General features: G+C 42.1%; 1 protein-coding gene, 1 long non-coding RNA gene and 1 pseudogene across 3 annotated transcripts; 2 read left to right on the forward strand and 1 right to left on the reverse strand.

Moving 5' to 3' along the window:
• Vps33b (VPS33B late endosome and lysosome associated) lies at window positions 1-23,011 on the reverse strand. Of its 2 annotated transcripts, XM_027919867.3 has the most exons (23): window positions 22,599-23,011; window positions 17,208-17,288; window positions 16,770-16,831; window positions 15,657-15,706; window positions 15,392-15,459; window positions 9,870-9,915; window positions 8,090-8,184; window positions 7,693-7,797; window positions 7,100-7,196; window positions 6,660-6,737; window positions 6,400-6,473; window positions 5,750-5,836; window positions 5,483-5,573; window positions 5,180-5,254; window positions 4,876-4,940; window positions 4,698-4,752; window positions 3,372-3,418; window positions 2,670-2,802; window positions 2,007-2,080; window positions 1,426-1,527; window positions 889-964; window positions 666-782; window positions 1-363 (listed from the first exon to the last, which is right to left on the reverse strand). In XM_027919867.3, the coding sequence occupies exons 1-23, from the start codon at window positions 22,692-22,694 to the stop codon at window positions 284-286; spliced, it is 1,854 nt and encodes a 617-aa protein (XP_027775668.1). In that variant the 5' UTR covers window positions 22,695-23,011; the 3' UTR covers window positions 1-283. The 2 variants fall into 2 exon arrangements, with proteins under 2 accessions (XP_027775668.1, XP_071464720.1); XM_071608619.1 differs by lacking the exons at window positions 16,770-16,831; window positions 17,208-17,288; window positions 22,599-23,011 and having other exon boundaries at window positions 9,854-9,915; window positions 15,657-15,678.
• LOC114107361 (non-histone chromosomal protein HMG-17 pseudogene) lies at window positions 18,216-20,606 on the forward strand (annotated as a pseudogene).
• LOC139704741 (uncharacterized) lies at window positions 22,489-26,317 on the forward strand. The gene is made up of 3 exons (XR_011706717.1): window positions 22,489-22,556; window positions 22,975-23,134; window positions 25,594-26,317. It is a non-coding gene; the product is annotated as an uncharacterized lncRNA (long non-coding RNA).
• Window positions 26,318-26,867: the final 550 nt, after the last annotated feature.

The following is a 26,867-nucleotide window of genomic DNA, read 5'->3' on the forward strand; positions in this document are numbered from 1 at the left end:
TTATGTATGAGAGCAGTGGCTTTATTTACAATGATATTCAAACAGGATTTAGCAAAGGTTACCTCTTCTCCCTTGTATCTTACCAGCATGTACTCTACTTCATAAGCAAAAAAATGGAATATCCCAGGCACATGATATGAACATTGTTGTCAAATATGTTCTGTAGGTCCCAAATAAATTCCAAATTCCCCAGCTCTCAGCAGGGCCAATGGGAATACTTTGTTAGCAGCTGGGTACCAAACACCTACATCCAAGGAAGACTTCAATGTTGGCCTCAAAAGCTTCAGGCTTTCACCTCACTCATGGCCTCCATAAGGCGAGCACTATTTGTGATAGCTGTTGTCAGAAAAATGAACCTGTACCCTAAGGAATCAAAAGCAGCAGAAGTGACAAGAGATCTCAGGTTCCCAGCGGGAACCACATTGACCCATCCAGTTCCACAATCCCCAATGAATCAGTGTACCAGTTTATAAACACAAAGACATCAATACTAGGCTGGTGGATACCACAACTTGCAAGCCTATCGGGATTGGGCTCATGGTTATAGCAGCCTGCAGCAAGGTTATAACAAGTGGTACCATGGCCTGGAGAAAAGGCTTCCTGTGCAAGGCACTTTTTTCCCTCAGGACCCATGCTAGCCTGTTCTCAACTTTCTGTTCTTTTACCTTTCTCTTTGCCCAAGAACCGAAGGGCTGAGATCTCAGAGAATGTGCAGCCACCCAGGAATACCACCAAGATAAGGCGCAGGGATTCACTGGAAGTCTTGTCTTCCTTGGTCATGTCTGTGAGGATCAGACCAGACTTAGCTCTTCACTGACATGCTAGTACTGCATGATGTGTGAGCCCACCTCTTACTGACACCCTGCCCCACCTGGCAATGCCACACACCTGTGAATGCAAACTCACTGCAATTGAGTAGCCGTACCACCTCATCAAGACCCTGCCAGCTTCGCCGCTCTAACACCTGGGAAGGTATAAGAACTGGTTTCAAGGGCTGGGATTGTGGCTCAGCGGTAGAGCGCTCACCTAACATGCATGAGGTACTGGGTTCTATCCTCAGCACCACATAAAGTAAAAAATAAAGACATTGTGTCCACCTATAACTAAAAACAAATAAAAAAATAAATATTAAAAAAAATGGTTTTGGGATGGGGCTGTGACTCAGTAGTAGAGCGCTCACCTCGCACATGCGAGACCCTGGATTCGATCCTCAGCACCACATACAAAAATAAACAAGTGAAATAAAGGAGTTGTGTCCAACTACAACTAAAAAATAAATATTTAAAAAAAAAAAAAACAAAACTGGTTTCAAGTCCACAAATAGTACCACTGTCATGTGTCTTGCTAGTTACTTCAATAATAAAAGCTGGGATGGGCGAGGGATAAGAGAAAGCAGAGAGTGAAATATGAGTGGCTTGTTCCCACCTGCTCAATGATTCGGCAGCTCAGGGGCACATAAGCACCACTGAAGACATAAGCCATGTCTCGGGGCACTTTCAGATCATACTCTCCATCCACGCGTGGAATCTAGAAGGCAGTGATACTGATTAGGCAAGTGGAAGCCCAGTTCTCTAGTCCTTTAAAGGATCAGATAAAAGTAACAAATCCCAAACAATAATTCCTGTTTCAACTAAAGGGAGAACCAGCAGCAGGCCCCCCAAAAGGAATCCATAACCAAGATGACACTTATGTTCAGTATCCACTAACTCTCTGCAATGAATTTCTGAAGGGAAGGGTTATCCTCTCCAGTCCTTCTCTTCAACCCCTTCATAGGAAGCATAGGAACCTATACTTTCCACTATCCTATAGCACTGACAGATGCTTGTTAAATACTTTTAAGTAAGTGAATCTTGCCTCCCGTCTCATTAAATTAAGCTCATGCTATAAGAATACTAAAAGATCTTCATAAAAATGAAACACCAAAAAGGTTTTTATGGACTATACTCCACAAAGGAATTAAATCATAACCCGCCCCATAACCAGCCATGCAGCCCTGTTTCACATACCAAATTCAGCTTTTTGCTGATGGCCCGAAAATTGCTCCTCTTGGCCAGAGAACTGAAGGCATCAGTAATCTTTCCTGGGAAAAAAAAATCTGTGCTAGGGTCCATATAAGGTCTACAGATTCATGACACTGCTGTAGGTGACACCATTCAGGATACGTCTGAAGACTTCCCTCGAAGCCATTCATCTACAGTTCCCTGGAACTGATCATGACACTCAGCACACCTCTCCCCATCCACTGTTTTCTCCTCCTACAGGGTACCAGCCACCTATAAATGCAGACTATAGGGTGACCCTAGTTTATCAGATAAGTTGTCTGGGCTTTGGATTTAAACCAACCTGACTGACCTTGAACATGTCAATAAAACCTCTTTAAGTCTCAGTTTCCTCATCAGTAAAAATGGGGGAAAGGGAATGTACCTCACAGAATCTTTGTGAGGATTAAATGGAAAACTATATGTAGGAGGTTACCACATGCTAAGCGTTCAATGCATCGAAACTGCTCTTACTAGCAGAAGTAGCAGTAGTAATGACAATAGCAATAAAGAATCACATCTTCCTTCCCCCCTCCTTGTTCCCTCCCAGGGTGCTCTGCCTGTTGAGAGAAGAGGGAACATCAGCAAGGGTGGGGTAGGGGATAGGGGTCACCTGTGCTCCCTACTCACCTGCAGCCTTGTCAGTCACCAGCTTGCTTACTTTACTCTCCACTGCTGTGAGAGTGTCCCCTGGGGCCTGCTCTGTTAGGAGCCCAGCTCGCCGCAGATTAGAGAAGGTGAGCAGATGCTCAGGGCCATAGCTCTGAAGAAAATTCAAATCAGTTATTTACTGAATCTGGCCCTGCTAGTAATAGAGAAATGAGGGGAGGACTCCACGGCCACACCCTGCAGTCTGTCCTGAAAGAACTCACATTTTGTTGTGTATAGGATTTTCACACCAGAAATAACTCTACACCAAAAGAAGAGGAATAGGAAGTAGCATGGAACTATGGAGGTAAAAATGGTTGAAAAGGCTTCACACATGAAAAAGATCAGGAAAGCAAGGTGAATCAATGCTTCACAAGGTGCTAAAGTGAGGGACATTTCCAGGAGACAGAATTCCTCACTGGGTTCAAATGCTGAATTGTTTATAAATTCTCTTGGCACTGGCTGCCCACCAAAGATGGGTGTGGGTATGCTGAAAAGGTACTCTCCCTAATACCTTTAAGAGGGAGGCTAGAATGCAAATGGATAGGAATAAGGAAGGGGCCATATTTTCCTTGTGCCTCCTTCAAAAATGCCTGACAACTGCCTTATACCAGCTTCCCTTAAGAATAAATTCTCCAAACATTAAAAAAAAAAAAAAAATAGAATACATTCTCCAGGTCTTACTTGCAGATACTGTGTTTTCAGAGATCGGTAATCCTTGGGGATCAAACCTAAGGGAGAGGAAAATAAGAATATGTCAGCTGAGGTACTCTGGAGATGTGGAGCCACACCAACAAACCAATACTTTAATCAGAAAAACGATGCAGTAAATCATGTTAACCTTACACAGGATATAACTGTAAAATTACTGCTAAATTTAAGCTTACTTATTGAAACATTAAGTCTGGGTTCTAGGCATTCTAGGAAGAGCTCTGAACCACAACGGTGCTGAGGAAACACTGGAACTAATGTTAATGGTAGCGGGGGGTGAGAGAATGTGGCAGAAAGGAGATGAGACTTTTTTCACACATTTCTTCACAGCTAAGGGCCAGTTCTCCTTGAAATGCTTTATAGCTACTAAGAAACAGACAGTATATAAAAATGAGTTCCAAAAATATGGTCTCAAATGCTTTTCTAAATAGACATAAGAAATGGACTTCCAACTACAACAAGGGAAATTTATAATAAGCAAGTACCTTCCTGGGTAGAAAGAAAAACCTTAAAGAATACTGATCAACTAGAACACTTCAACAGTAAAAACAGTTGTCATGAAAAGTTGCATAATCTGGGTTTTTGGAAATGTTCATGAAATTATTTGGCTGTCCCTTTTTTCTAGAACATATTTTTATCATAGAAACTTTATTGAAGACAGATGGTCACATAGAATGATGAGAAAGGCCACTTGGCTCTGTGCCTCTGCAATTTTAAGATCTGAAGGGCATTGTTCTGTGATGGTCCTGGTTAGGGCTGGACAATAAATTGCCCTTAACCTGGTGATAATTCAACCAAAACAAAAACTTTTTGGGGGGCACTGGGGATTCAACCCAGGGGGACTTGACCACCGAGTTACAGGCCTAGCCCTATTTATTTATTTATTTATTTATTTCCAGGGGTGTTGGGGATTGAACTCAGGGGTACTCAACCACTGAGCCATATCCCCAGCCCTATTTTGTATTTTATTTAGAAACAGGGTCTTGCTGAGTTACTTATCACCTCACTTGTGCTGAGGCTGGCTTTGAACTTGCAATCCTCCTGCCTCAGCCTCCACTAGGATTACAGGAGTGCACCACGACTCCCGGTTTTTAAATTTATTTTTAACTTTGAGACAGGGCATTCCTAAGTTGCCCAGGCTAGCCTTGAACTGGTGATCCTCCTGACTCAAGCCTTCCACGTAACTGGGATTACAGGTATACACCACCTAGCCTAGCCTTTGTCTTTCAAAATTATTTCTTCTCTTCCTGAAGCATATTTCTCAACCTTGTCTTCTCATCTTTGATCTTTTGGGCTCACCATTCTCAGTGATGGACAAAAGGCACATGAGGCGAAGGCTTTCTATAGGTGACACCTGCACAAGAAAAAAACAGCTGGTAAGAACTGAAGTTTCTTAATGCATACTAATAGTTCCTTCTGCTTAAGCAACCCCACCTCTAAACACCATTCCCAGCCTCCCCAGCTCTTTGCTGCTCACCTGCCGGTCAATGTGTTCTTCAATGTAGTTGGTGCTCTCCCGAATGTTGAACCCCTCTAGCAGTGCTATGAGTAATAAGAGGAAAGCCCATTACTGGGGATCAGCTCACCTGTTGCCATCAATGCTAATAGGCATCTGTCTCCTCATCTCTTTCTCCATCCTTGGGGTGGGTTAAGGGACCCCCAGGACTTCTAGCAGGAATCAGCATTCCACACAGCCAGCATCAGCTGGAAGGAGCCAGAAATCATCTTTCACAGGGAGCTGGGGCACAAAAAGTAGCATAAAAATTGGCTGTTGTAGTTACCATGCTCAGTCTTGATTAGCTCCTGGAAATCCTGCTTAGTTTTCTTCTTCATGATAGATTCACAGGCCCCAATATCTGCAGAGGACAAAGAGGGAGCTGACATATTCCTGGTTCTAGATGGAAGTCCCTTTATTATACAAAATGATAGAAACCTCTGCAGGCAAAGTACTTCTTCCCATTGTATACCAATGAGACCACTATTTGCCAAACAGGGATCTCCTCCTGGGTAGCAATGGCCCCTCCACAGCATTCCCCTGGGGAATATCGAGTCACTTCCCCTAGCACCTCCACACTGGTACCTACGGAGGCTCAGCAGGCGATGCTCCTGTTTCAGTCCTTTGAGCTCCTGAGACACAAAGTTCTTCATCTGCTTAATGTCCATGCCTCTCCGGCGCTGTGGGAACATCCCCATAAGGTCAATACCTCTGATTTCAGGAGAAACCACCACCCTCCCTCAGTTGCTACCCATCCAGAAGAAATGGGGTTCTGTCAGAAGAAGGAGAGCCAGAGGACAGCAGCCTTAGGAGACACTAAGGAAACAAAACAGAGAAACAGGGCTTAGAGCCTCACATCATACTGGGCCTGCAAGTTCCGGGCCTTCTGGCTCAAGAAGCCAAAGACATTGGAGAAGTGCTCATTACGAATCTCATTAAATACCTGTGAGGGAACAAAACGAATAAATTACTTTGTCAGAACATAGTATCTTCCTACTTTACCAAAAAAATTTCAGTTCAGGGCTAGCGCTGTAGCTCAGTAGCAGAGCGCTTACCTAGTTCTCATGAGGCACTGGGTTCGATCCTCAGCACCACATGAAAATAAATAAATAAAATAAAGGCATTCTGTCCATTAAAAAAAAAGGCAGTTCAGGGTTGGGGTTGTGGCTCAGTGGTTAAGTGCTCGCCTAGCATACTTGAGGCACTGGTTCGATCCTCAACACCACATAAAAATAAAATAAAGATATTGTGTCCACCTAAAACTAAAAAATAAATACTTAAAAAAAAAGAAAGAAAGAAAATAATAGTTCAGGAAGAACGCTCAGAATTACTGAGCTGGAATCAGTAAGTGGATGCCAAGTACCTACCCTGTGCTCTGAGTATGCGTCTTAGCTAATGGGAAACCCTCTCTCTTGTGACCTTAGCCACCTAAGGCTCAGAGGTAGTCCTGAGCCTTGTGTAAGCAGTGGCCCTAAGTAAATCCACTATTAGTACCCACACCCTCACCTTGTCCTCAGCATTGAGTAGCACCTTCAGGCTTTTGTCAGAGGATGTAACTTCTGGGCCAAAGTCCACACTTCCTTTGAGAACAGAAGGAAGGGCTATTAGGATCCCCACTGAGGCCTTCTCTTACCCTTTCCTGAACTGCTGGTGAAGATACCCCAGCAATGCACACAGAACGAAGGTCTCTCCCATAATCCCTACCCCATTATGGGAGGCACCACAGGTTGATGACCACTTCCACTGTGACTATGGATGGCACTTACCACATTTGATGCGGAAGGTGTCGTCTACCAGGCCCTCGTAAACCACTTGGGAGCAAAGTGCCGTCACAAAGTCCATGTCTGAAACCAAGATCCTGACCATGTAGGCCCCTCTGATCCAGCTCAATATTAGCTCAAGTACCATAGGGCCCAAGTGGAATTCAACATAGGAATTCACAGTCCTAACTTTAGGATCCTAACTCTGTCACCACAGTTTCCATATATTACTGTGTCTTTTTTTTTTTTTTTTTTTTTAGAGAATTTTTAATATTTATTTTTTAGTTTTCGGTGGACACAACATCTTTGTTTGTATGTAGTGCTGAGGATCGAACCCGGGCCGCACACATGCCAGGCGAGCGCGCTACCACTTGAGCCACATCCCCAGCCCCTATTACTGTGTCTTAAAGGGGCCAAAGATACAAGAAGTGCTGAGCATAATTTACCTCTGTCCAGGAGAAAGATATGACCAATTTCTGGTCTTCGGCCTTTGGTTTCACTATCCTCCTCCTCCTCCAGTTTCCTCCATAGTTCATATGACATCTGTGAGAAACCAAGACATTCTCAATTTTGTGTTTAAATCCCTACCTACAAAAAATCTCTACCACTGAGCTACAGCACTATCCCTGAACTGCAATTTTTTTGATTAAGTTTTGTAGCCCTAAACCTATAAAAGCCAACCTCTTCTATGTGATACTTCATCTTGCACCCAAGAAAGGAGCTAATAATGAACAATGTGAACCTATTCTACTCTCAGCTGTTCCTATCCTTCCCTGCCCCTCCCCATACCAATGAAGAACAAATGTCAACCTGCCCTTGAGATTCAAAAAAAGATTTAGGAATACAACACTCAGGCCCTGCCTTTTGCCTTTCAGTTAGCCACACAAATTCTCCTCTCTGGGAAACGATTCTGGAACATAAAAACAAGGTAAGAATATACCTCATATCACACATGCCTATGGATAATCCTTTTTGTGTACAGGATAGAGAACAAGGGAAAAAAGGGACTATAGGGAAAAAGTACTACTAGGGCTCTTACCCTGGCACATCTGCCAACTCCATAGCAGTTTGGAAAAGATCCATAGAGAGTGCTGAGAAGGTGCAACGCCTGAGCCACAGTGTTGGTCCAACGCTGATCTCCTTCCTACAGGGTTCATATGGACCACAAATCAACCTAACAGGCCCATCTTTAGAACTGCTAATCCTAGAAGCCCCCAAGCAGGATGGCAGGGTCTGGATAATGCTTGGAAGAGTTCATTTTATTTACCCCAAAGGAAGTCCCATCCAGATCAACCTATAGATAGCCATGAATCACCAAATCACTATCACTTTGATAAATAATGAGTTAGACAAAGGTTAAATCAGCATTTCTAGCTCACTGGACCCAATATTTGTCCCAATTCCTTGGTGCCAAGAATCAAGGGCCTGGCATTTACCAGGAAATAGTCCCTGAAAAATTCTGGCAGTTCCATGCTCAGCAGATCCACATCGAGAGGCAGCAAAGAGAAGGCCCATTCATCGCAGCTTACATCTATGAGGACAGAGGACATCAGCCTTTCTGCAAAAGGTACTTAGCTCCATGTTAAAATGATGATTTATCATAGTCATGCAACAAATATTTGAGTGCCTGCCACATGCCAGGACTACACGTAGCACTAGAGAATCACAAAATAAGAAATAGTTCCTCCCTTTTAAAGAGCCCACAGACTGGTAATGAGAGGAGACATGTACACTGCAGCCTACAGTACAGTACTGTAAGTGGTGGACTTTTATTAGAGAGCTGACCCCAAGTGCTAAGAAAACACTGATTCACTTATTCACTATTCAGCAAGTTATTTACTGAAATCCACATATGTATAGGAAAATGCTAAGCACCAAACAGAGCAGAAGCAACATGGACCCACTCCCAGTCTTCTAGAGCTTATGATGTGGTTTACGATGTGGTTGAGGAGAAATGCAGCAAACAAACTATGACACAAGCTACTTAATTACACATTTTTGTGCTCCAGAGATATAAAACCCCAAGCCTTGAGTTAGGGGTAGCTCAGCAGTACAGTGCATATCAGTATACAAGAAGCTCTGGGTTTAATTTCCAGCACAAAACAACAAGCCTTGACCATAAATATTTCAGGGATCTAAATACAACTAAGGGTAAATAAAAGACTTGCCTACAAAATAAAAGTGACAATCAGACCCAGGCACAGAGGTGCATGCTATAACCCCAGTAATTGGAGAGGCAGAGGCAGAAGGATTTCAAGTTGAGACCAGCCTTGAGAACTTAATGAGGTCCTTAGCAACCTAGCAAGACCCAGTCTCAAAATTAAAAATTAAAAGAGCTGGGAATGTAGCTCAGTGATAAAAGTGCCCCTGGGTTCAATCCTGATTTAAAAAAAAAAAAAAAGTGACAATCAAGCTTAGAATTTTATAAACCTTTATTTTTTTTGGTACTGGGGATTGAACCCAGGGGTGTTTAACCATGGAGCCACATCCCAAGCCCTTTTTGTGTTTCTTTTTTCTTTTCTTTTTTTTTTTTTTTTTGAAGCAGGCTCTCACTAAATTGCTGAGGCTGGCCTCGAATTGGCAATATTCAAACTTAGAATCTGAGTAAGATTTGTGTAGGCACTACTCAGGAGGCTAAGGCAGGAAGATTGCAAGTTCAAGGCCAGCCTGGGCAACTCAGTGAAACCCTGTCTCAAACAAACAAACAAACAAATAAACAAATCTGTGTGGGCAAAAATCTGAAGGGTGGAGAAGAGACTAGGCAACAAGAAAAGCATTTGTAAAGTCCCCATGGCTGGAAAGAAGACAGGGAAAAAGAGCAGCACATGATGCAGCTGAAGGGACAGGAAGAGGTTTACTATAAGAGCAGAGGAGACACTGTTGAGGAATCTTGCTTTCAATGAACACTGCAGGATTTTCAGCAGGAAGGCGTGTGGTCAGGTCTAGGCTGCATAAAGAATGAAATGAAGACTACACAGAGGTGGAGGTCTTGGAAGATGAGAATACAGCAACTGGTCATTTCCAACTCTAAGCATTGGCATGCCTCTAGTGTTCTTGGTTGGGGTCCTATTCCCACTCCCATCCTCGGAGCCTCTCCTCCCACTAAACCAACAGGAATAACACCAGTAGAAGGAGCAGCTGGGAGAGGGATGACAATCTGATTTCTTTCTTCTACATGTTCTCTCTCCCCTTCCACTCACATTCATCTCCTCTCACCTCCATAGATTCCCTCTTCCTCAAGCACCATCTCACATGCATAAAACTGAAAGAAAAAAGGACATTAATTAGTAACAATCTTCTTCTGTTCCTTCCATTTCTTTTTTTTGAATTTTAATATTTATTTATTTTTTTTAGTTTTCGGTGGACACAACATCTTTCTTTGTATGTGGTGCTGAGGATCAAACCCAGGCCGCACGCATGCCAGGCGAGCGCGCTACCGCTTGAGCCACATCCCCAGCCCTGTTGCTTCCATTTCTCTGGAGTTCCTCTATAAATACTGCTACAGTTTGGGGAGAGACTGATTATACCCCCAAGAGTTCATAGGTATGTAGGTAGGTAGATTTATATGTGTAGGTAGGTAGATTTATGTGTGTGTGTGTGTGTGTGTGTGAGAGAGAGAGAGAGAGAGAGAGATACTGAGGATTAAACTCTGAGCCATGTGAGAGAGAGAGAGAGAGAGAGAGAGAGAGAGAGAGATACTGAGGATTAAACTCTGAGCCATGTGTATGCCAGAAGGTATTTCAGTTGTATTTGAGGGGTGAGCTGTACAGACAGAGCTGGGAATATTGGCATAAAATTGCTCTAAAAATCATGGAGGTGCTGATGCCTGGCACAGTGGTGCACACCTATAATTCCAGCTCATGAATCTGGCGTTCTAATGAAATCTGGCTCCTGACTTTCTCAGGAGGCTGAGGCAGGAGGATCACAAATCCCAGGTCAGCCTTGCCAACTCAGCGAGAACCTATCTCAAAATAAAAATTCAAAAAGCGCAGTGATAGAGCACTTGCCTCTTGTGTACAAGGAAAACCCCAGTACTACCAAAAAACAAAAACAAACAAACAGACAACAAAAAAAACCATTTTGGCAGGAGCACCACTAACAGCAGGACAGCTAACACTTCAAGGAAGATAGGGTGTCAAATGCCGGAGGATGAGCATCAAAGAGACACCACTGCTGGATACAGTGGCACACACCTGTAACCCCAATGACTCGGGAGGCTGAGACAGGAGGATCACAACTTAGCTTTGCTGTCTCAAAATTTAAAAAAATGAAAAAAGTTGGGGATGTAGCTCAGTGGTAAAGCTTTCCTGGATTCAAATCCTAGTACGAGAGAGAGAGAGAGAGAGAGAGAGAGAGAGAGAGAGACCACTAAGACAAGTGGGTAAAGATGGAGGTGAAGAAGCAGAAGCCTGACAGCAGATCATTCTGCACAGAAGTCTAGCCATGAAAAAAAGGCAATCCCAGGCTTGGCAGAAGAGGCAGAGTGGGGTGGGTGTTTAGAAAGGGTTGACAGGGAAGACAGAAGAGAATCTAGCTGATGAAGTAAGATAATGGAAAAGGCAGGCATGGAGGTGGCCAGCACTTAGCTGAAACAGCTCAGCTGATCTCAGAAAGGGCCAGCGTCTCTTCCTCCTTTGAGACAAGTGGGTAAAGGGTAAAAACTTGGAGATAAAAGGGAAGAATACAGAGGGTATTCACATCAGACGATGATGACACTAATAATAGCTGATTGAGATTAAGCACTTAACATGTACTAGGTCTTGTTCTTTGTATTTTACAAGGACCTTCTGTCTTCAACCTCATGATAGCTCCATGAGGTAAAGATTCATGCTACGTGCTCCTTATTTCACTGTTACACAAAAGAACCTTATTCATCTCTAACTCATTTCTGCCAGTAAGCTAAATCCAGTCTTGCTTTTAACTTTTAGTGCTAACTACTGAACTTCAGAGCCCAGTCTGAAATCTGCCTATCCTAGTCACTAACAAAGGCAGACTCAAAAAGAGACAGAGATGCCCCATTTCCTAACAACTACTGAGGAAGAGATATAAAACATTTTTTTTTTTTTTTTATTGTACCAAGGATTGAACTCAGGGACACTTAACCACTGAACCACATCCTCAGGCCTTTTTTGTATTTTATTTAGAGACAGGGTCTCACTGAGTTGCTTAAGGCCTAAGTTGCTTAGGCTAGCTTTGAACTCGCAATCCTCCTGCCTCAGCCTCCCCAGCCACTGGGATTACAGGCATGTGCCACCGAGTCTGGCCTAAAAGTTTTGATAGGGTGTTAAATGAAGAATATTCACAAAAATACCAATTTTGTTTTTCTGTGTAATTTGGAGACTTTTTTTTAAAATTGGTGATAATACTAGGGATTGACCCCAAGGGTGCTCTATCAATGACACTCCCAGTACTTTTTATTTTATTTTTGAGACAGGATTTCACTAAGTGCGGGAAGCCACCCATAAAATGCATGAGGATTTCCAGTATTGAAGCCACTGAGGGAGTAGATTTGGTAATTGGGAACTTATAGCAGCAATCCCACCATTAAGACCACCCCATTACATATGAACTCCCCCTCAGCTCTGCCAAGAGGTCCAATACAGCACCAGAGATGGACATGACCCATTAGGAACTGAGCAAAGCCTTTCTGCCCCACCTCTATCCTGTTTTTGGCAAAGAACTTTCTTTCTTTATTTTTTCTTTTAATTTTTTTTTTTTTAGTTGCAGATGGACACAATACCTTTATTTAATTTATTTATTTTTATGTATTGCTGAGGATCGAACCCAGTGACTCACACATGCAAGGCATGCACTCTACCACTGAGCTAAAACACCAGCCCTGGCGAAGAACTTTCTATCGAATCTCTTTGATCTGTTCAGATATAAATAAACAGGGCAATGGGCTCTGTTTTTTGTCAGAAGCTATACCCGTCTTGTCATGGCCCATCACTGCCCCCATTCTGAACCTATATTTCTGTGTCCTGTGGTTATTTCATAGTACTACTTTTCTAGCTTTTATTTCTCAGCCAGCCCATCCCTCAGAGAGGAACCCTTTCCCTCACCTGCACAGGACATAGGCAAGAACTAAGTGCGAAGTCTAGCCTCAAATCTGCAATCCTCCTATCTCAGCCTCTTGAATTACAGGTATATGCTTCATGCCTGCTTGAAGACTTATTTGAAACTATTACCAACTTGTTCTATTCCATGTTAATACAAATAAAAGTATAATTTGGAGAAAAAAAAAGTGGAGGGAGTTTTATAAGACCCCAAACACTAAAAATTATTGACCATGGCTCCTTTAATAACATTCAAAATTAACCTATGATTCTTCTTTTTTTTTTTAAAGAGAGAGAGAGAAAATGAATCTTTTTTTTTTTTTTTTTTTGAAGATAGACAACACAATGCCTTTATTTTTATGTGGTGCTGAGAATCAAACCTGGGTCGCACCCGTACTAGGCGAGCGCTCTACCGCTGAGCCACAATCCCAGCTCAAACTTATGATTCTTTTTTTTTTTTTTTTTTTAAAGAGAGAGAGAGAGAGAGAGAGAGAGAGAGAGAGAGAGAGAGAGAGAGATTTTTTAATATTTATTTTCTAGTTTTCAGCAGACACAACATCTTTGTTTGTATGTGGTGCTGAGGATTGAACCCGGGCTGCACTCATGCCAGGCGAGCGCGCTACCGCTTGAGCCACATCCCCAGCCCCCAAACTTATGATTCTTATAGGTTGTCGTCTTATTTAATAATTTCCTGCCCTGATAATAGTGTTACTATATACATTTTACATTTGTATTCATAGGCAGACTAATTATTTGTCAGACTGCTCGATCCATTTTCAAAGAACCTTCAAGGAACATCATTGGCTCTTTCTTCTTATTCCTCTTATGTGATGAGAAAACCATACAGAAATATAATTCCACAGGATTTTTCATTTATTTTCTGAAAATCATCTCACTTAAATTAAAAGAAGTACTAGTCAGGTGTGCACTATCACATAGTAATCCCACGAAGTCAGAAGGCTGAGGTGGGAAGATTCCAAGTTTGAGGCCAGCCTCAGCAATTTAGCAAGGTCCTAAGCAACTTAGCAAGATCCTGTCTCAAAATAAAAAATAAAAAGGGCTGAGGATGTGGCTCAGTGGTAAAGTGCCCCTTGGTTAATGGGGGTGGGAGATGGGGTAACATTATCAATTCCATTTGAAAGATAAAGAAACTGAACACAAAGGAGTTAAGTACCTTATCCAAGATCATGCAGGTAACAAATGCTAAAATAAAGATTCACACCCAGATAGCCTGGCTTCACAATCTTCAGTCTTAGCTATAGCTTCAATTTTCTCTAGAACTCTCTTAGAAAAACTAAGAAGAAATAAATCCCTGTCCTTTCAACTTGAGTTTCAAACTGCTCTAAGTGTGGCATGCACTACTTGGTAGAGCTTCTTAGGCCTATAGCTGAGAATGTAAAGGCCTGGAATATCATTCCTGCCAAACACTGAGATTGGGGACACATCTACAAGGCACCTAGCTGATATGCAGTGGGATGGGAATTCAATGGAATCAAGAAATAGAAATATTATGATGGACCTTCAAACACTACAATTATTGAAGGAAACCAGTTTGGCTATAGTAACTCACCATGTGAGCATGGGGCAAGGTTCTCTCAGTTGCTCAAAGTTAGGGTAAAATAAGATGGTATTTTAGGGTCCTTCCCTATGTAAGAGAAGGCTTTCTCCCTCCAGTGTACAATTGTTTCTTTCTTGCTATCACTGTTGCTGTTGTTTTATTTTGAGACAGAATCTCACTATATTGCTCAAGCTGACTTCAAACTCCTGGGCTCAAGTGATTTTCTTGCATCAGCTAATAGCTGGGACTGCCAGCATGCACCAGTGCACCTGGTTAATATGTACAATTATTATAAATTTTTTTTTTTTAAAGAAAAGGGAACCTGAGTGCAGTGGAACATGCCTGCAATCCCAGCAATTTAGGAGACAGGAGGATAGAAAGTTCATGGCAAGCCTCAGCAATTAACAAGACTGGGGTATAGCTCAGAGTCAACTGCTGCTGCATTCAGTCCTCAGTATCAAAAAAAAGGTGAGCTGGACATGGTGGTGTATACCTGTACAACTGTAATACCACCTACTCAGAAGGCCAAGGCAAGATGATCACAAGAAACTGGGCAAAGCCCTGTCTCAAAATAAAAATATAAAAATATAAAGGGATGGATTAGCTCAGTGCCTGCCTAGCATGTGAGGCCCTGGGTTCAATCCACAGCACTGCCAAAAAAATGGTGGTGTGGTTCTAGTAACCAAGGCCACATACCTTGGGTTGGATCAAAATATGGGAGTGGGGGGATTGGTGATTTATTATAGTTATCATTAAAGGGATATAAGAAGAAGGTCACAATATTTTGAACCATAATAGAGAGAAGCCATAACATTAGAAACATTATGATACAGGATTCTGTTAGCAGAGATATATAGCAGGTTCTATTTCAAAAATGTAAAGATTTTCATTTAAAGAAATCTATATAATAGAGGCCACCTCTCACAACTCCACAATATTCTATTTGGGGCAGTTTGATGATAGACCCTCTGCCTAACAATCATGGATACATTCAGGACAGTGGCAGTTAATTGGTTCAATCACACATAATTTGATTTGGGGGAGACAGCAACACTAGCCCCTTACTCACCCAGTTGTCACCTTGTTTGATATCACATCCCACTCTTACTAGGATCCACACTCACCTTCTGAGGGCTGAAGATCACTTTGTATTTTCGAGTTCGGCCAGCCAATTTGTCAGCATTGACAAGATCTACAAAGAAAAAGAATCCAGCCCAGAAAGCCATGGGCCATGTATTAGACCAAAAACAAGGAAGGAGATATTCTCTACAAGTGCAGGGGCCAACTCATAAGAGTCTCTTCCTATTAAAGGGTCCTCACTGACGGGCCCTTCAATCTTGCCCACTCTTTCCTACGTCTTGGTTACACATAGTACCATGGCACACTCACTGGCAATATAGCGCATATTCTTGATGCGAGGTCTGACCAAGAAGCACAATCTATAAGAGAAAAGATGAAAAAAAAAAATGGTGAAGATAAATCATGAAGTTGGTGACAGCGGTTTAGAAGAATCTGAGTAAGCCGGACACAATGATGCAAATCTATAACTTCAGCTACTCGGAAGGCGGAGGCAGGAGGATCGCAAGTTCCAGGTCAATCTGAGAAATTTACCAGGATGTCTCAAAATAAAAAATTTTTAAAAAGAGCATTGGATGTCGCTCAGTGGCTGAGTGCCCCTGGATTTGTTATCCAGTACTAAAAAAGGAAGAAAAAAAAGAAAGAAAGAAAAAAAATTTTTCAGGCAAACAAATGGAGTGGTTAAAAAGATGAAGGCACATGCAGAGAGCATGGTGTGTGTGGAAGCATGTGTCAACAGAAGCTTAAAGGGGACACATGAGAAAAAAGGCTGGACAGACAGCATGTAAGTCCACACTAATGACAGCCTTAGAATCTGTGATGTACAATTTGGACTATAATGTAAATAATGGGAAGCCTGGAAGGTTCTTGAAAGAGAACCTTATTAAAAATTATTTTGGGGAAGTGCTGAGATTGAGGCTCAGTGGTAGAGTGCTTGCCTAGCATGCATAAGGCACTGGGTTTGATCCCCAGCACCACATAAAATAAATAAATAAAGGTGTTGTGTCCATCTACAACTAAAAAACTTTTTTAAAAATTATTTTTGGGAGAGGAATCAATCTAGTTATAAAATAGTGATATGTATTAGAGAGGGAAAAGAACAAGAGTGGGAGAAACTGAGAGGAAGACTCATTAAGAGGCTAAACAATAATCTAAGCATGAAATTATAAAAATTCAGGAAAGTGAATCATATCATAGATACCATGGTGCCAGACCAAGGGCAAGGACAGGTCAAAGGCAAATGTGCTAACAATATCCTCAATCCTTTTTTTATTTTGAGACAGGGTCTTATTAAGTTGCTAAGACTGGTCTCCAGCTTGTGATACTCCTGCCTCAGCCTCCAGAGTCATTGGGATTATAGGCATGTACCACTGTGTATGGTGGGATCTCCTAACTTGGAAGTGAGACACACTTGCAGACACTCACTGTTCATTGGAGCTGAGAGCTGGCTTGTTCTCCACCTTGTACAGCTTGTCTACTTCATGTTGCTACAGGAAGAATCCAACAAGACAAAGAACGTAAAAGTGCTTGAAAAGCACAAAGCATGATACAAAGACAGGGGACTTATTAAGGGCTTCCTATTTATGTTAATTCTTGGAATCAAAATACTCCCCTGACAACTGTCCCCCTAAACCTTCCTCAAACTGTCAATAGAAAAAACAAAAATAGAACATATAAAACAATACAACCAACATATCAATTCTTGTGTCAGCCTAATTCAACTACCCCAAATCAGCTTACCCTATCTTCACCCTGTAAGAGCAGTCACTCTTCACGAATTTGTATTGTTCATCGAAAGAAAAACTGCTTAAAGAGGAAAGACAGCAAAGAGGGGAAAGAGCCTCCTTGGAAAAGGGACAGTACCTTCAGTATGGACACATTGGCAATTCGATCCAAAGGGCTCATAAGATCTGCCTCAATGAACAAATCCTTTTTTCCAGGAAGCTGAAGGAAACATAGTATGTCAGGTTACTCATAGGTCACACAAGCCCCTTCAGTTGAGAATTCATCCAGCCACCCATTTAACAGAAACACAGATGGTCTCTGAGTTGGAAGGGCAGTAGGTATCATCTAGCTAAACATCTCATTTATTATTTATATCCAGATAACATTTTTCTGTATATTCAACTATTCTGGAAAGATATTCCATTTTCTTTCTCAGATCAACTCCTTGTCACTCAACCATCCTGCTGCCTATTGGTTTTGATCTGCATCATTGCCTCCTCCACTCTGTCTCCCAACAAGGTTGGTGTCCTGCTGAACAAAGCCAAATACAACAAAACTCCACCCTGCTTTCTGCAATCCCCTCAACTAATTACTAACTACCTTTTCAAGTAGAATTTTTCTTCTAATTACAAAAATAACACATGTTCAACACAGAACTTAGAAAATGAGGACAGTGTTTGCCCTGTCACCTTCTCACTCACCCACCCACAATTTCTGTCATCTGACTCCTGTACTCCTGATGAAGAGGAAGGAGAAGTCTCGGTCAGTGACAGGGAGGAGGAAGTCACTGGAAGTTTCCTCTCAACTAGGTCTTGACAAATGGTTTGGAAGTTGTCTTAAGAGGGCAATCCAGCCAGGTGCAATGGTGCACACCTATAATCCCAGCAACTTGGGAGCCTGAGGCAGAAGGATTGCAAGTTCAAGGCCTGCCTCAGCAACTTAGTGAGACCTTGTCTCAAAATGAAAAATTAAAAATGCTGGGGATGTGGCTCAGTGGTAAAGCACCCCTGGGTCCTATCCCCAGTACCAAAAAACAAAAAGTAAACAAACAACAACAAAAAAAGGCAATCAAGCAAAGGCCAGGAACAGAGAATAAACTGAATGTTAAGGGAAGAACAAAACAATTCAATTGGGCTGATAAGGTACATGGAAGGTATAAGTTCTCAATCAGGGATGATTCTGCCCCACCAAAGAGACATTTGACAATGTCCAGAGACAGTTTTGGTTGCCTGCCTTCAAGTAGAGGGTGTTATTGGCATCATACAGGTAAGAACAGAGGTGCTGCTAAGCATTCTACAATGAATAGGACAAGTCCTACAACACAGAATTATCCAGCCCAGAATGTCAACAGAACCAAGCTTCAGAAACCATTATGTAGGATAATGGTAAGGAATAATACTGAAACAGTTGCCTAGAATGGAACATAAAGGGCTTCCAATAGCAGGTTATGACACAATCCTTTATGGATCAGTGATAACAGGAAACTTTTTTGCACTGAAACATCCCAATTGGTTAGAAATTTTAATCATAAGAATCTAGTAACTGGGCTGGGGATGTGGCTCAAGCGGTAGTGAGCTTGCCTGGCATGCGTGCGGCCCGGGTTCGATCCTCAGCACCACATACAAACAAAGATGTTGTGTCAGCCGAAAACTAAAAAATAATAAATATTAAAAATTCTCTCTCGGGCTGGGGATGTGGCTCAAGCGGTAGCGCGCTCGCCTGGCATGCGTGCGGCCCGGGTTCGATCCTCAGCACCACATACAAACAAAGATGTTGTGTCATACAAAGATGTTGTGTCTGCCGATAACTAAAAAAATAAATAAATATTAAAAAAAAAAATTCTCTCTCTCTCTTTTAAAAAAAAAAAGAATCTAGTAACTATGGATAAAATGGATTGAGATGTGAGAAAAGCAGGTGAGTCCTTTTAGGAAGTTAATGCCAGACTAAGCAGCCAAGCATGTGACAACGAATGAAGACCTGCTTTAAGCTGGTAGTGCCATGAATAAAAATACGTTAAGAGCTACATGGAATATGTAATTTAGGTTTTTAATATACCTGAAAGAAATTAGCATTATTAACACTGCTTATATCTGGTGGTGGGATTATAAGTGTTTTTTTTTAATATTTTTCTTTATCTTCCACATTTTCTATAATATACAAACTATTTTATGATCATTATTTTTAAAAAAATATGTAGTTGGATTTGGTGGCACATGTCTGTAATCCCAGCTACTTGGGAGGATTAGGCAGAAGGATTGCAACATTGAGGCTAGTTGGACAATTTGGCAAGATCCTATGTCACGATAAAATAAGAAGTGCTGGAATTATAGCTCAATGGTAGAGTGCTTGCCTAGCAAGTGAAAAGCCCTGCACTATAAGGTTATGTGCAAGGAAATAGCCATAGGATTCAGCAATCAATTCACTTAAGTGTTAGTGGGAAGGATAGTCAAAGATGATTATGATCCAGCCAAACAGCAGTGCCCATTAACAAGAAGTGAATCAGAAGTTAGTTTGAGGAGGGCATTAGCTCATGGAGATCCACTCTGGCCATGTTGAGTCACTATGTGGACGCCTCTTCCTCACCTACTCCCCCCACTTACAAGTCTCTATCCTTGGTCTCTGTTCTTTCATGTTGATCTCACCTGAACTAATGGCTTTAACTAGCACCTCTTTTCAATTCCTCAGACATTTGTTGAATCTTTTACTCAACAATGAGTGAGGGCAAATCACTGTGCTAGCACTATGGGGCATACAAAAGCAAAATAAAATTCAGTCCCAGATGTCTTGAGGTTTTCTCCTGTCTCCCAGCCCTCATGATGGAAATGCAGCTCTACATTTCTATCTGCCAAATGTTACACACTAAACTCCATAACTTCACCCCATCCAAATCTAAAAGAATCAGCTTTGACCACCAAACTCATTCTTCTTTCTATGTGTTTTTTAATTTCCATTCAATGTTCATAAAATGAATATTCATTAAGCACATGCTATATGCTTGACTCTAAGCTAGGTCCTTGAGGACCTTCCAATCTAGTGGCAAACAAGATATTAAACAAATAACTAGGGCTGGGGGATATAGCTCAATTGGTAGAGTGCTTGCCTCACATACACAAGGCCCTGGATTCAATCCCCAGCTCCACCAAAAAAAATAAACAAACAAACCAAAAAAAAAAAAAAAAAAAAACACAGAGCAGTGTGAAGAAGAGGCAAGAACAACCCCTGAACCAATCAAAGCCTCACACCGCTGCACCCTTGCATCCAGCGCCTTCGTCCCTTTGCAGCTGCCACCGTGCCCAAGAGAAAGGCTGAAGGGGATGCTAAAGGAGATAAAGTCACAGAAGATCTGCAAGGTTGTCTGCTAAACCTACTTCTCCAAAGCCAGAGCCCAATCATATAAAGGCCTCTGCAAAGGGAGAGAAGGTACCCAAAGGGAAAAAGGAAAAAGCTGACACCACCAAGGATGGGAATAATGCAGAAAATGGAGACACCAAAACAGACAAGGCACAGAAAGCTGAAGGTGCTGACTATGCCAAGTGAAGTGTGTGCATTTTTGATAACTGTGTACCGTACAGTTTGAAATACTATTTTTTATCAAATTTAATAAAAATGCAGATTTTTTTTTACTTTTTTAAAAAAATACTTATTTTTTAGAAGTAGTTGGACACAATACCTTTATTTTGTTTATTTATTTTCATGTGGGACTGAGAATCGAACCCAGGGCCTTGCAAATGCTAGCCGAGCGCTCTACCGCTGAGACACAATCCCAGCCCTACTTTTTTGTTGTTGTTGTTGTTAAAGCTATGTTGTTAGCACACAGAACACTTCATCATTGGTTTTTTTTTTTTTTAAAGAGAGAGTGAGAGAGAAAGAGAGAATTTTAAATATTTATTTATTTTTTTTAGTTTTTCGGCGGACACAACATCTTTGTTTGTACGTGGTGCTGAGGATCGAACCCGGGCCGCACGCACGCCAGGCGAGCGTGCTACCACTTGAGCCACATCCCCAGCCCCTCATTATTGTTTTGGAGGGAAGGAGCAAACATCACTAGCAGAATGTCTCCAAAGCTGGATTGCTGTGGGGGAAAACACCTTTCCCTGCTAGTTTTGAGAGTCCCAAGAGGAGGGACTCCCTGATGTTGGCACACTTAGTCACCTTGGCACAAATGCCTCATGGTATGGAAAAACTTAAATTCATCTTTATGTCCTTCTCTCCCTTTCTGCCACCTGCATAGACTTAACTCCCCTAAACTCAGATCTGTTGGACCTGATTCCAACACTTGGTTTTACCAGTGTATGGGGCAATCGGGTCTTTCCAGTGACATCATTGAGAACAGTGTCCCTCAGAAGAGCAGCAGTTCCTTTTCTACATTGTGGATCTTCAAATCAATAATTTTTACCATTTTCATTTTATTTCCTGAAAGTCAGGGCTGGCTCATGAAAAGTTGTTAAACAACATGCTAAATGTGGAATGTCAACCCTCACTCTAAACTTTCTCTATTAGAGCATCGTATGAAGATTTCATTGGGTTTTACAGTGGTTTTCTGATTTTGGTAGTCCAACCAAGAAGGGAATTTTAAAGCTGTTATATACTGTTAACTATTGTCTGCCCATATCTTGCTTGAAGTACTATGATTGTTTGTGAAAAATATCTTTAATAAAGCTGGATACAGTTTGGGGAAAAAAACCCAAATAACTAAATAATTAAACAAGTAATTTGTTACAGTTATAGTAGCAGCATTATTTCCCTAATTATCCAGGTTAAAAATCTCAGTCAACTTTACTTCTCCATCATTATTTACAACTAATCATCAGTAACTCTTTCAGTCTTCTTTCACCATGCCTTACAAATCCATCATTTCTCCCTCATTCCATTGCCTCCAACTTCATATGGGTCTTTATTACTTCAATCTGATCTATGGTCACTTAACTGGCATTCTGTTGCCCATTTACCCCATCCCACACATTGCTATTAGAATCATTATCAAGTATTGTTCATGCCACAAATAGGATGGGGAATGGTTCAGTCTATCATCTGATATCTCCATTTTCTTGACATGCTTTGCCCTTCCCTGGTTCCTCAGCTTTGCTCCTACCAGTCCATCTGCCTGGAGAATAATCTTCAGTCTCTAAAGAAAATGTTTATTCTTTACACCTTAGCTCCGCAAAACTCCTAGATCATCCAACCTAGATGAGTGCTTATTCTGAACTTCAAGCAGTCTATCACTGGTTTACCACCTGATACCCTGCGTGTAGTACTTTGTGTTTTATCTGTCTCCTGGTGCTTAAGATCTTTTAATGACAAAGATGTCTTTCCATCCCCAGTGACGCCTGGACAAGCGTTATCTCCCTTAACTGTTAAAAAAAAAAATCCATTAATTCTTTGGCCAGGTCTCAAGCAGCTCATTCTACCCTGGGTTTTCTTTGCTGTCTGCTTCATTTTGGACCTGACGCAGAAGCTTCAAGGACAACAACAAGAAGTACGCGTCATGTGAGTGCTAAACCATGGATGCTGAGGGTGACGGGCACTGACCTGCTCAAGCAGATAGATGAGTTGGTCTCGAGCCAGCCTCTTGAGCATGGAAAAGTCAGGAAGCTCAGGGGCGTCCGGCCGAAGTGGAAAAGCCATGGCAGCGGACACCTGTGCCCCGGTGTAGAAGGAGGCGGGCGCCTTCCGTTCTGAGAAGGCCGGCAGCCACCCAGGGTGAGCACAGGACGGCTATCCTGCTCGCCTGGGACTGTAGTACCAGAGCAGAACACCCGGAGGGGCCCTCGCCCCTCGGCCACACTAGAAAAATAAATAGCCGCCTCCCAGCCAGACGGCCGCAGGCTTGGAGAGCGACTCGCCTCAGACCTGCAGTCACTGTGTAGCGATCCGTTCCTTCCCAACCTACTCCGTTTGTCAGCAGGATTCCGCCCTACACCAGCACAAACTCCACCGGCGCCAAAGAAAGTAACTCCGCCCAGAAAAAGAAGCCACTTCCTAGACCTCCCGGAAGTCTTGTTCGCTCTCCTAGCGCTTAGCATACCGGGAAGGGAACGGCGACCGGGAAGGAACAAGTGGATACCGTAAGCGACAAGTCAACTTTCTAGTTTCATTTTCTGGCCAGAGGAACGTGTTCCTAGGATAAAATGATATATTTAACTAATTTTTAAGGATACAGCCAATTCTTCTGGCTCATTCAAGTAGGAGTTGGGCACGTCTTCAATTTCCTTTTCTTTTTGGTACAGAAGACTGAACTCAAGTTAAATTTACCCTGAGGTTTAAAAAGGCTACATCCCCAGCCTTTTTTCGTGTGTGTGGTGTTGGGGATTGAACGCAGGGCCTTGTGCATGCGAGGTACTCACTCTACCAACTGAGCTATATTCCCAGCCTATCCCCCAGTATTTTTTATTTTGAGATATGTTCTCACTAAGTTGCCCAGGCTGGCCTCGAATTTGCGATCCGCCTGCCTCAGCCTTCCAAGTAACAGGGGTTTCCAGCGTGCACCGTGCTGGTACCTGCTCAGTTAAACCAACTCGGTCCACAGAGCATTGGATCACTTGAGTCTCAGCTGTCAATCAAATCTACTTGACAAATTTAGTAGCCAGATAGGCATCTGTGGCTTAGGGCTGCAGGAGGCTAAATGCGTGGAAATGCCTATCCGTGGAGAGAAAGAGGAACGCTTTACAGTCCAATAGAAGCCAACCTCTGCCAGCTCTGGCCTTCAGACTTTGATTTGTTAATGACTTTTTTGGAAAAATGGATACATAAACTGATATATTCATATATTTAAAACAACTGAATAAGTGAAAGCAGATAAAGACAAGAGTACAATTCTATGGTGATATTTACATGAGGTTCTAAATCAGGAAAAACTAATGTATGGTGAAAATGTTTTCCAAAAAGTGATTGCCTTTGAGAATAGGAGTTGGCTGGGAAGATAAGAGGAAACTATGAAGGGTAATGATGGTAATAATCTATATCTATTTTAAAAAAAAAAAGGTTTATGAGACGTAAGGGGCTGGAATTATACCCAATCCAGTGGTACAGCCAATTGTCTAGCATGCACAAGGCTCTGGGTTCCATCCCCAGCATCGCAGGAAGTAAATTACACACACACACACACACACACACACACACACGCGCGCGCACACACACACATGACAAAGAGACATGAGGATGACAATACCTGAAGCTCTTAAAAAAAAAAAAAAAAAAGGTGGGTTGGGGAGTACTAGATATTGAACCTAGGGGCACTCTACCATTGAGCTACATCCCCAGTTTTTGTTTTTGTTATTTGTTTTAGGTTATTTCTTCTTATTCTTTTTTAAATTTTTTAGTTGTAGTTAGACACAATCCTCTTATTTATTTTTATGTGGTGCTGAAGATCGAACCCAGGGCCTCACATGTGCTAGGCGAGTGCTCTACCAGTGAGCCACAATCCCAGCCCCTATTTTTTCCTTTTTGATAGGTCTTGGTAAATTGCCTAGCTGGAGATCCTCCTGTCTCAGCCTCCCAAGTAGGGAGGGATTATAGGTGGGTGCCACCGCACCCATCTGAAACTCTGAATAATCATTCCATCATACCATTCCCTGGTGAGATACATACAAAGTACAGAGCATCACATCCTGCCAAAATTTGAACCTGATCAAACTTTATTTTTAATTTTTATTTTTTTTTAAAGAGAGTGAGTGAGAGAGAGAGAGAGAGAATTTTTTTTAATATTTATTTTTTAGTTCTTGGCGGACACAACATCTTTGTTTGTATGTGGTGCTGAGGATCAAACCCAGGCCGTACGCATGCCAGGCGAGCGCGCTACCACCTGAGCCACATCCCCAGCCCCTGATCAAACTTTAATATCGACTTGTTTGTAGAACATACAGATTAATAGGAACATGTTAAGACATAGGGGTCAAAGCAACCATATTTAAAATACAGGACTTAGGGTTGGGTTTGTGGCTCAGCGGTAGAGGGCTCACTAGCATGTGTGAGGCCCTGGGTTCAATCCTCAGCACCACATAAAAATCAATAAAGTTTTGTGTCCAACTACAACTAAAAAATAAATATTAAAAAATAAATAAATAAAATACAGGACTTAAGGGACCTCAATAAAATGTAATGTTACAATGTGTGAACCGTGTTTGGATACTAATTCAAATAAACTAACTGCAAAAGTCATTTAGGAAAAATAAAGAAACCACATCAGCTGGGTAAGATGGCCCATGCCTGTAATTCCAGCTACTCAGGCTGAGGCAGGAGGAACACAAATTTGAGGCCTCAGCAACTTAGAACAACCCAATCTCAAAAGTGAAAAATAAAAAGGGATGGGACACAGTGGTAAAGTGGTCCTGAGTTAATTGTAGGACTGCTAAGAGAGACACCACTGTCAGAATATTAGGCGATTTATTAAGAGCTGGTGATGTAGTGCATTAGTAGAATGAAACCCTGGATTCAATCTCACACATCAAAAGAAAAAAAAAGTGGTCGGTAAACAGTGGTTCATTGCATTTTAATTTTCATCTTTTGTTGTTGTTGTTGTTGTTAGAAGAGTGCTGTGCTCATACTGGACTTTAGGAGCTCATGTAATATTTTATGCTGAGCTTCCTCCCCCCACATTACCATTAGCTTGAATCTCAGCTGTGCACTGAACTGGAGGCTGCCCAAAGATGGTGAATTTCACTTCTATTGTCCCTTAAAGCACGTAAGTGTATATCCTCTACAGTAAAGGGACAAGTTATTTGTTTTTGAGGTGCTGGGAATTGAACCCAGGACCTTGTACATTCCAGGTAAGCACTCTACCACTGAGACACAAAAAGTTCTTTTGTTGTGGTTTGCCATCCTCTTGAGCTTGCCAAAGGCTGCTGGGAGGTAACTATTTCACTACTATGGTTTGGATGTGAGATGTCCCCCAAAAGCTCATGTGCAAGAAAATGCAAGAAGGTTCAGAGAAGAAATGATTGGGTTGAGAGTCTGAACCCATTATCAGTGAATTAATCCCCTGGGGGATTAATTAACTGCTTGGTAACTGAAGGTTGGTAAGGGGTGGCTGGAAGAGGTGGGCATTGGGGACATGGCTTTGTGGTATATATTTTGTATCTGGCCAGTAGATTCTCTCTGCTTCCTGATCACCATGTGAGCTGCTTTCCACCGCCATGCTCTTCTGCCATGATGTTCTGTCTCATCTTGAGCCCAAAGATATGGAGCCTGCTGTCTGTAGATTGAGACCTCTGAGACTGTAAGCCCCCAAATAAACTTTTCCTTCTCTACAACTGTGCTGGTCAGGTCTTTAAGTCACAGTGGCAAAATAGCTAACAAAAACACCTACCAGTAGCTGCTTTCTCTCTAGCTCAGGTAGAACCTTGTTACCTGTTGCTTTCTCTATTGGACACATCGAACCTGTGCTCCACAGTGCAGTTCCACCTCATCCGGTGTGGCCTTAATGTTCTTGTCATGTAAAGGGACTGAGAACAGGGGTCTGTGAAGAGCATGACCCCAGCCCAATAAACACAGAACTGGAATTATACCCCATCCCACATCACAGCTTGGGCTCAGAGACTATTTCCTGAAACACTGAAACTGGAATTTCCTAAAGCAGGCATGGTGGCACATGCCTGTAATCTCAGTGACTACAGAGGCTGAGGCCCTAAGCAACTTAGAGAGACCCTGTCTCAAAATTTGTTTAAAAAGGGGCTGAGAATGTGGCTCAATAGTTAACTGCCCCTAGGTTAAATCCTTAGTTACCCCCCTTCCTCAAAAAAAGAAACTGGAGTTTCCTAAAACCAGTGAGTTAGGATCTGAGACACACTGACGGGCTAGAGC

This window comes from Marmota flaviventris, chromosome 2 (genome assembly GCF_047511675.1).
Source record: "Marmota flaviventris isolate mMarFla1 chromosome 2, mMarFla1.hap1, whole genome shotgun sequence".
Taxonomy (NCBI): Eukaryota; Metazoa; Chordata; class Mammalia; order Rodentia; family Sciuridae; genus Marmota; species Marmota flaviventris.

Coding starts and splice junctions, on each gene's coding strand:
- Vps33b (XM_027919867.3), bottom strand. CDS start 22,694: ATGGCTTTTCCACTTCGGCCGGACGCCCCTGAGCTTCCTGACTTTTCC. Junction 2,081..2,669: donor GGTGACTGACAAGGCTGCAG/GTGAGTAGGGAG, acceptor TTTTTTTCCCAG/GAAAGATTACTGATGCCTTC. Junction 1,528..2,006: donor TCAGCAAAAAGCTGAATTTG/GTATGTGAAACA, acceptor ACTGCCTTCTAG/ATTCCACGCGTGGATGGAGA.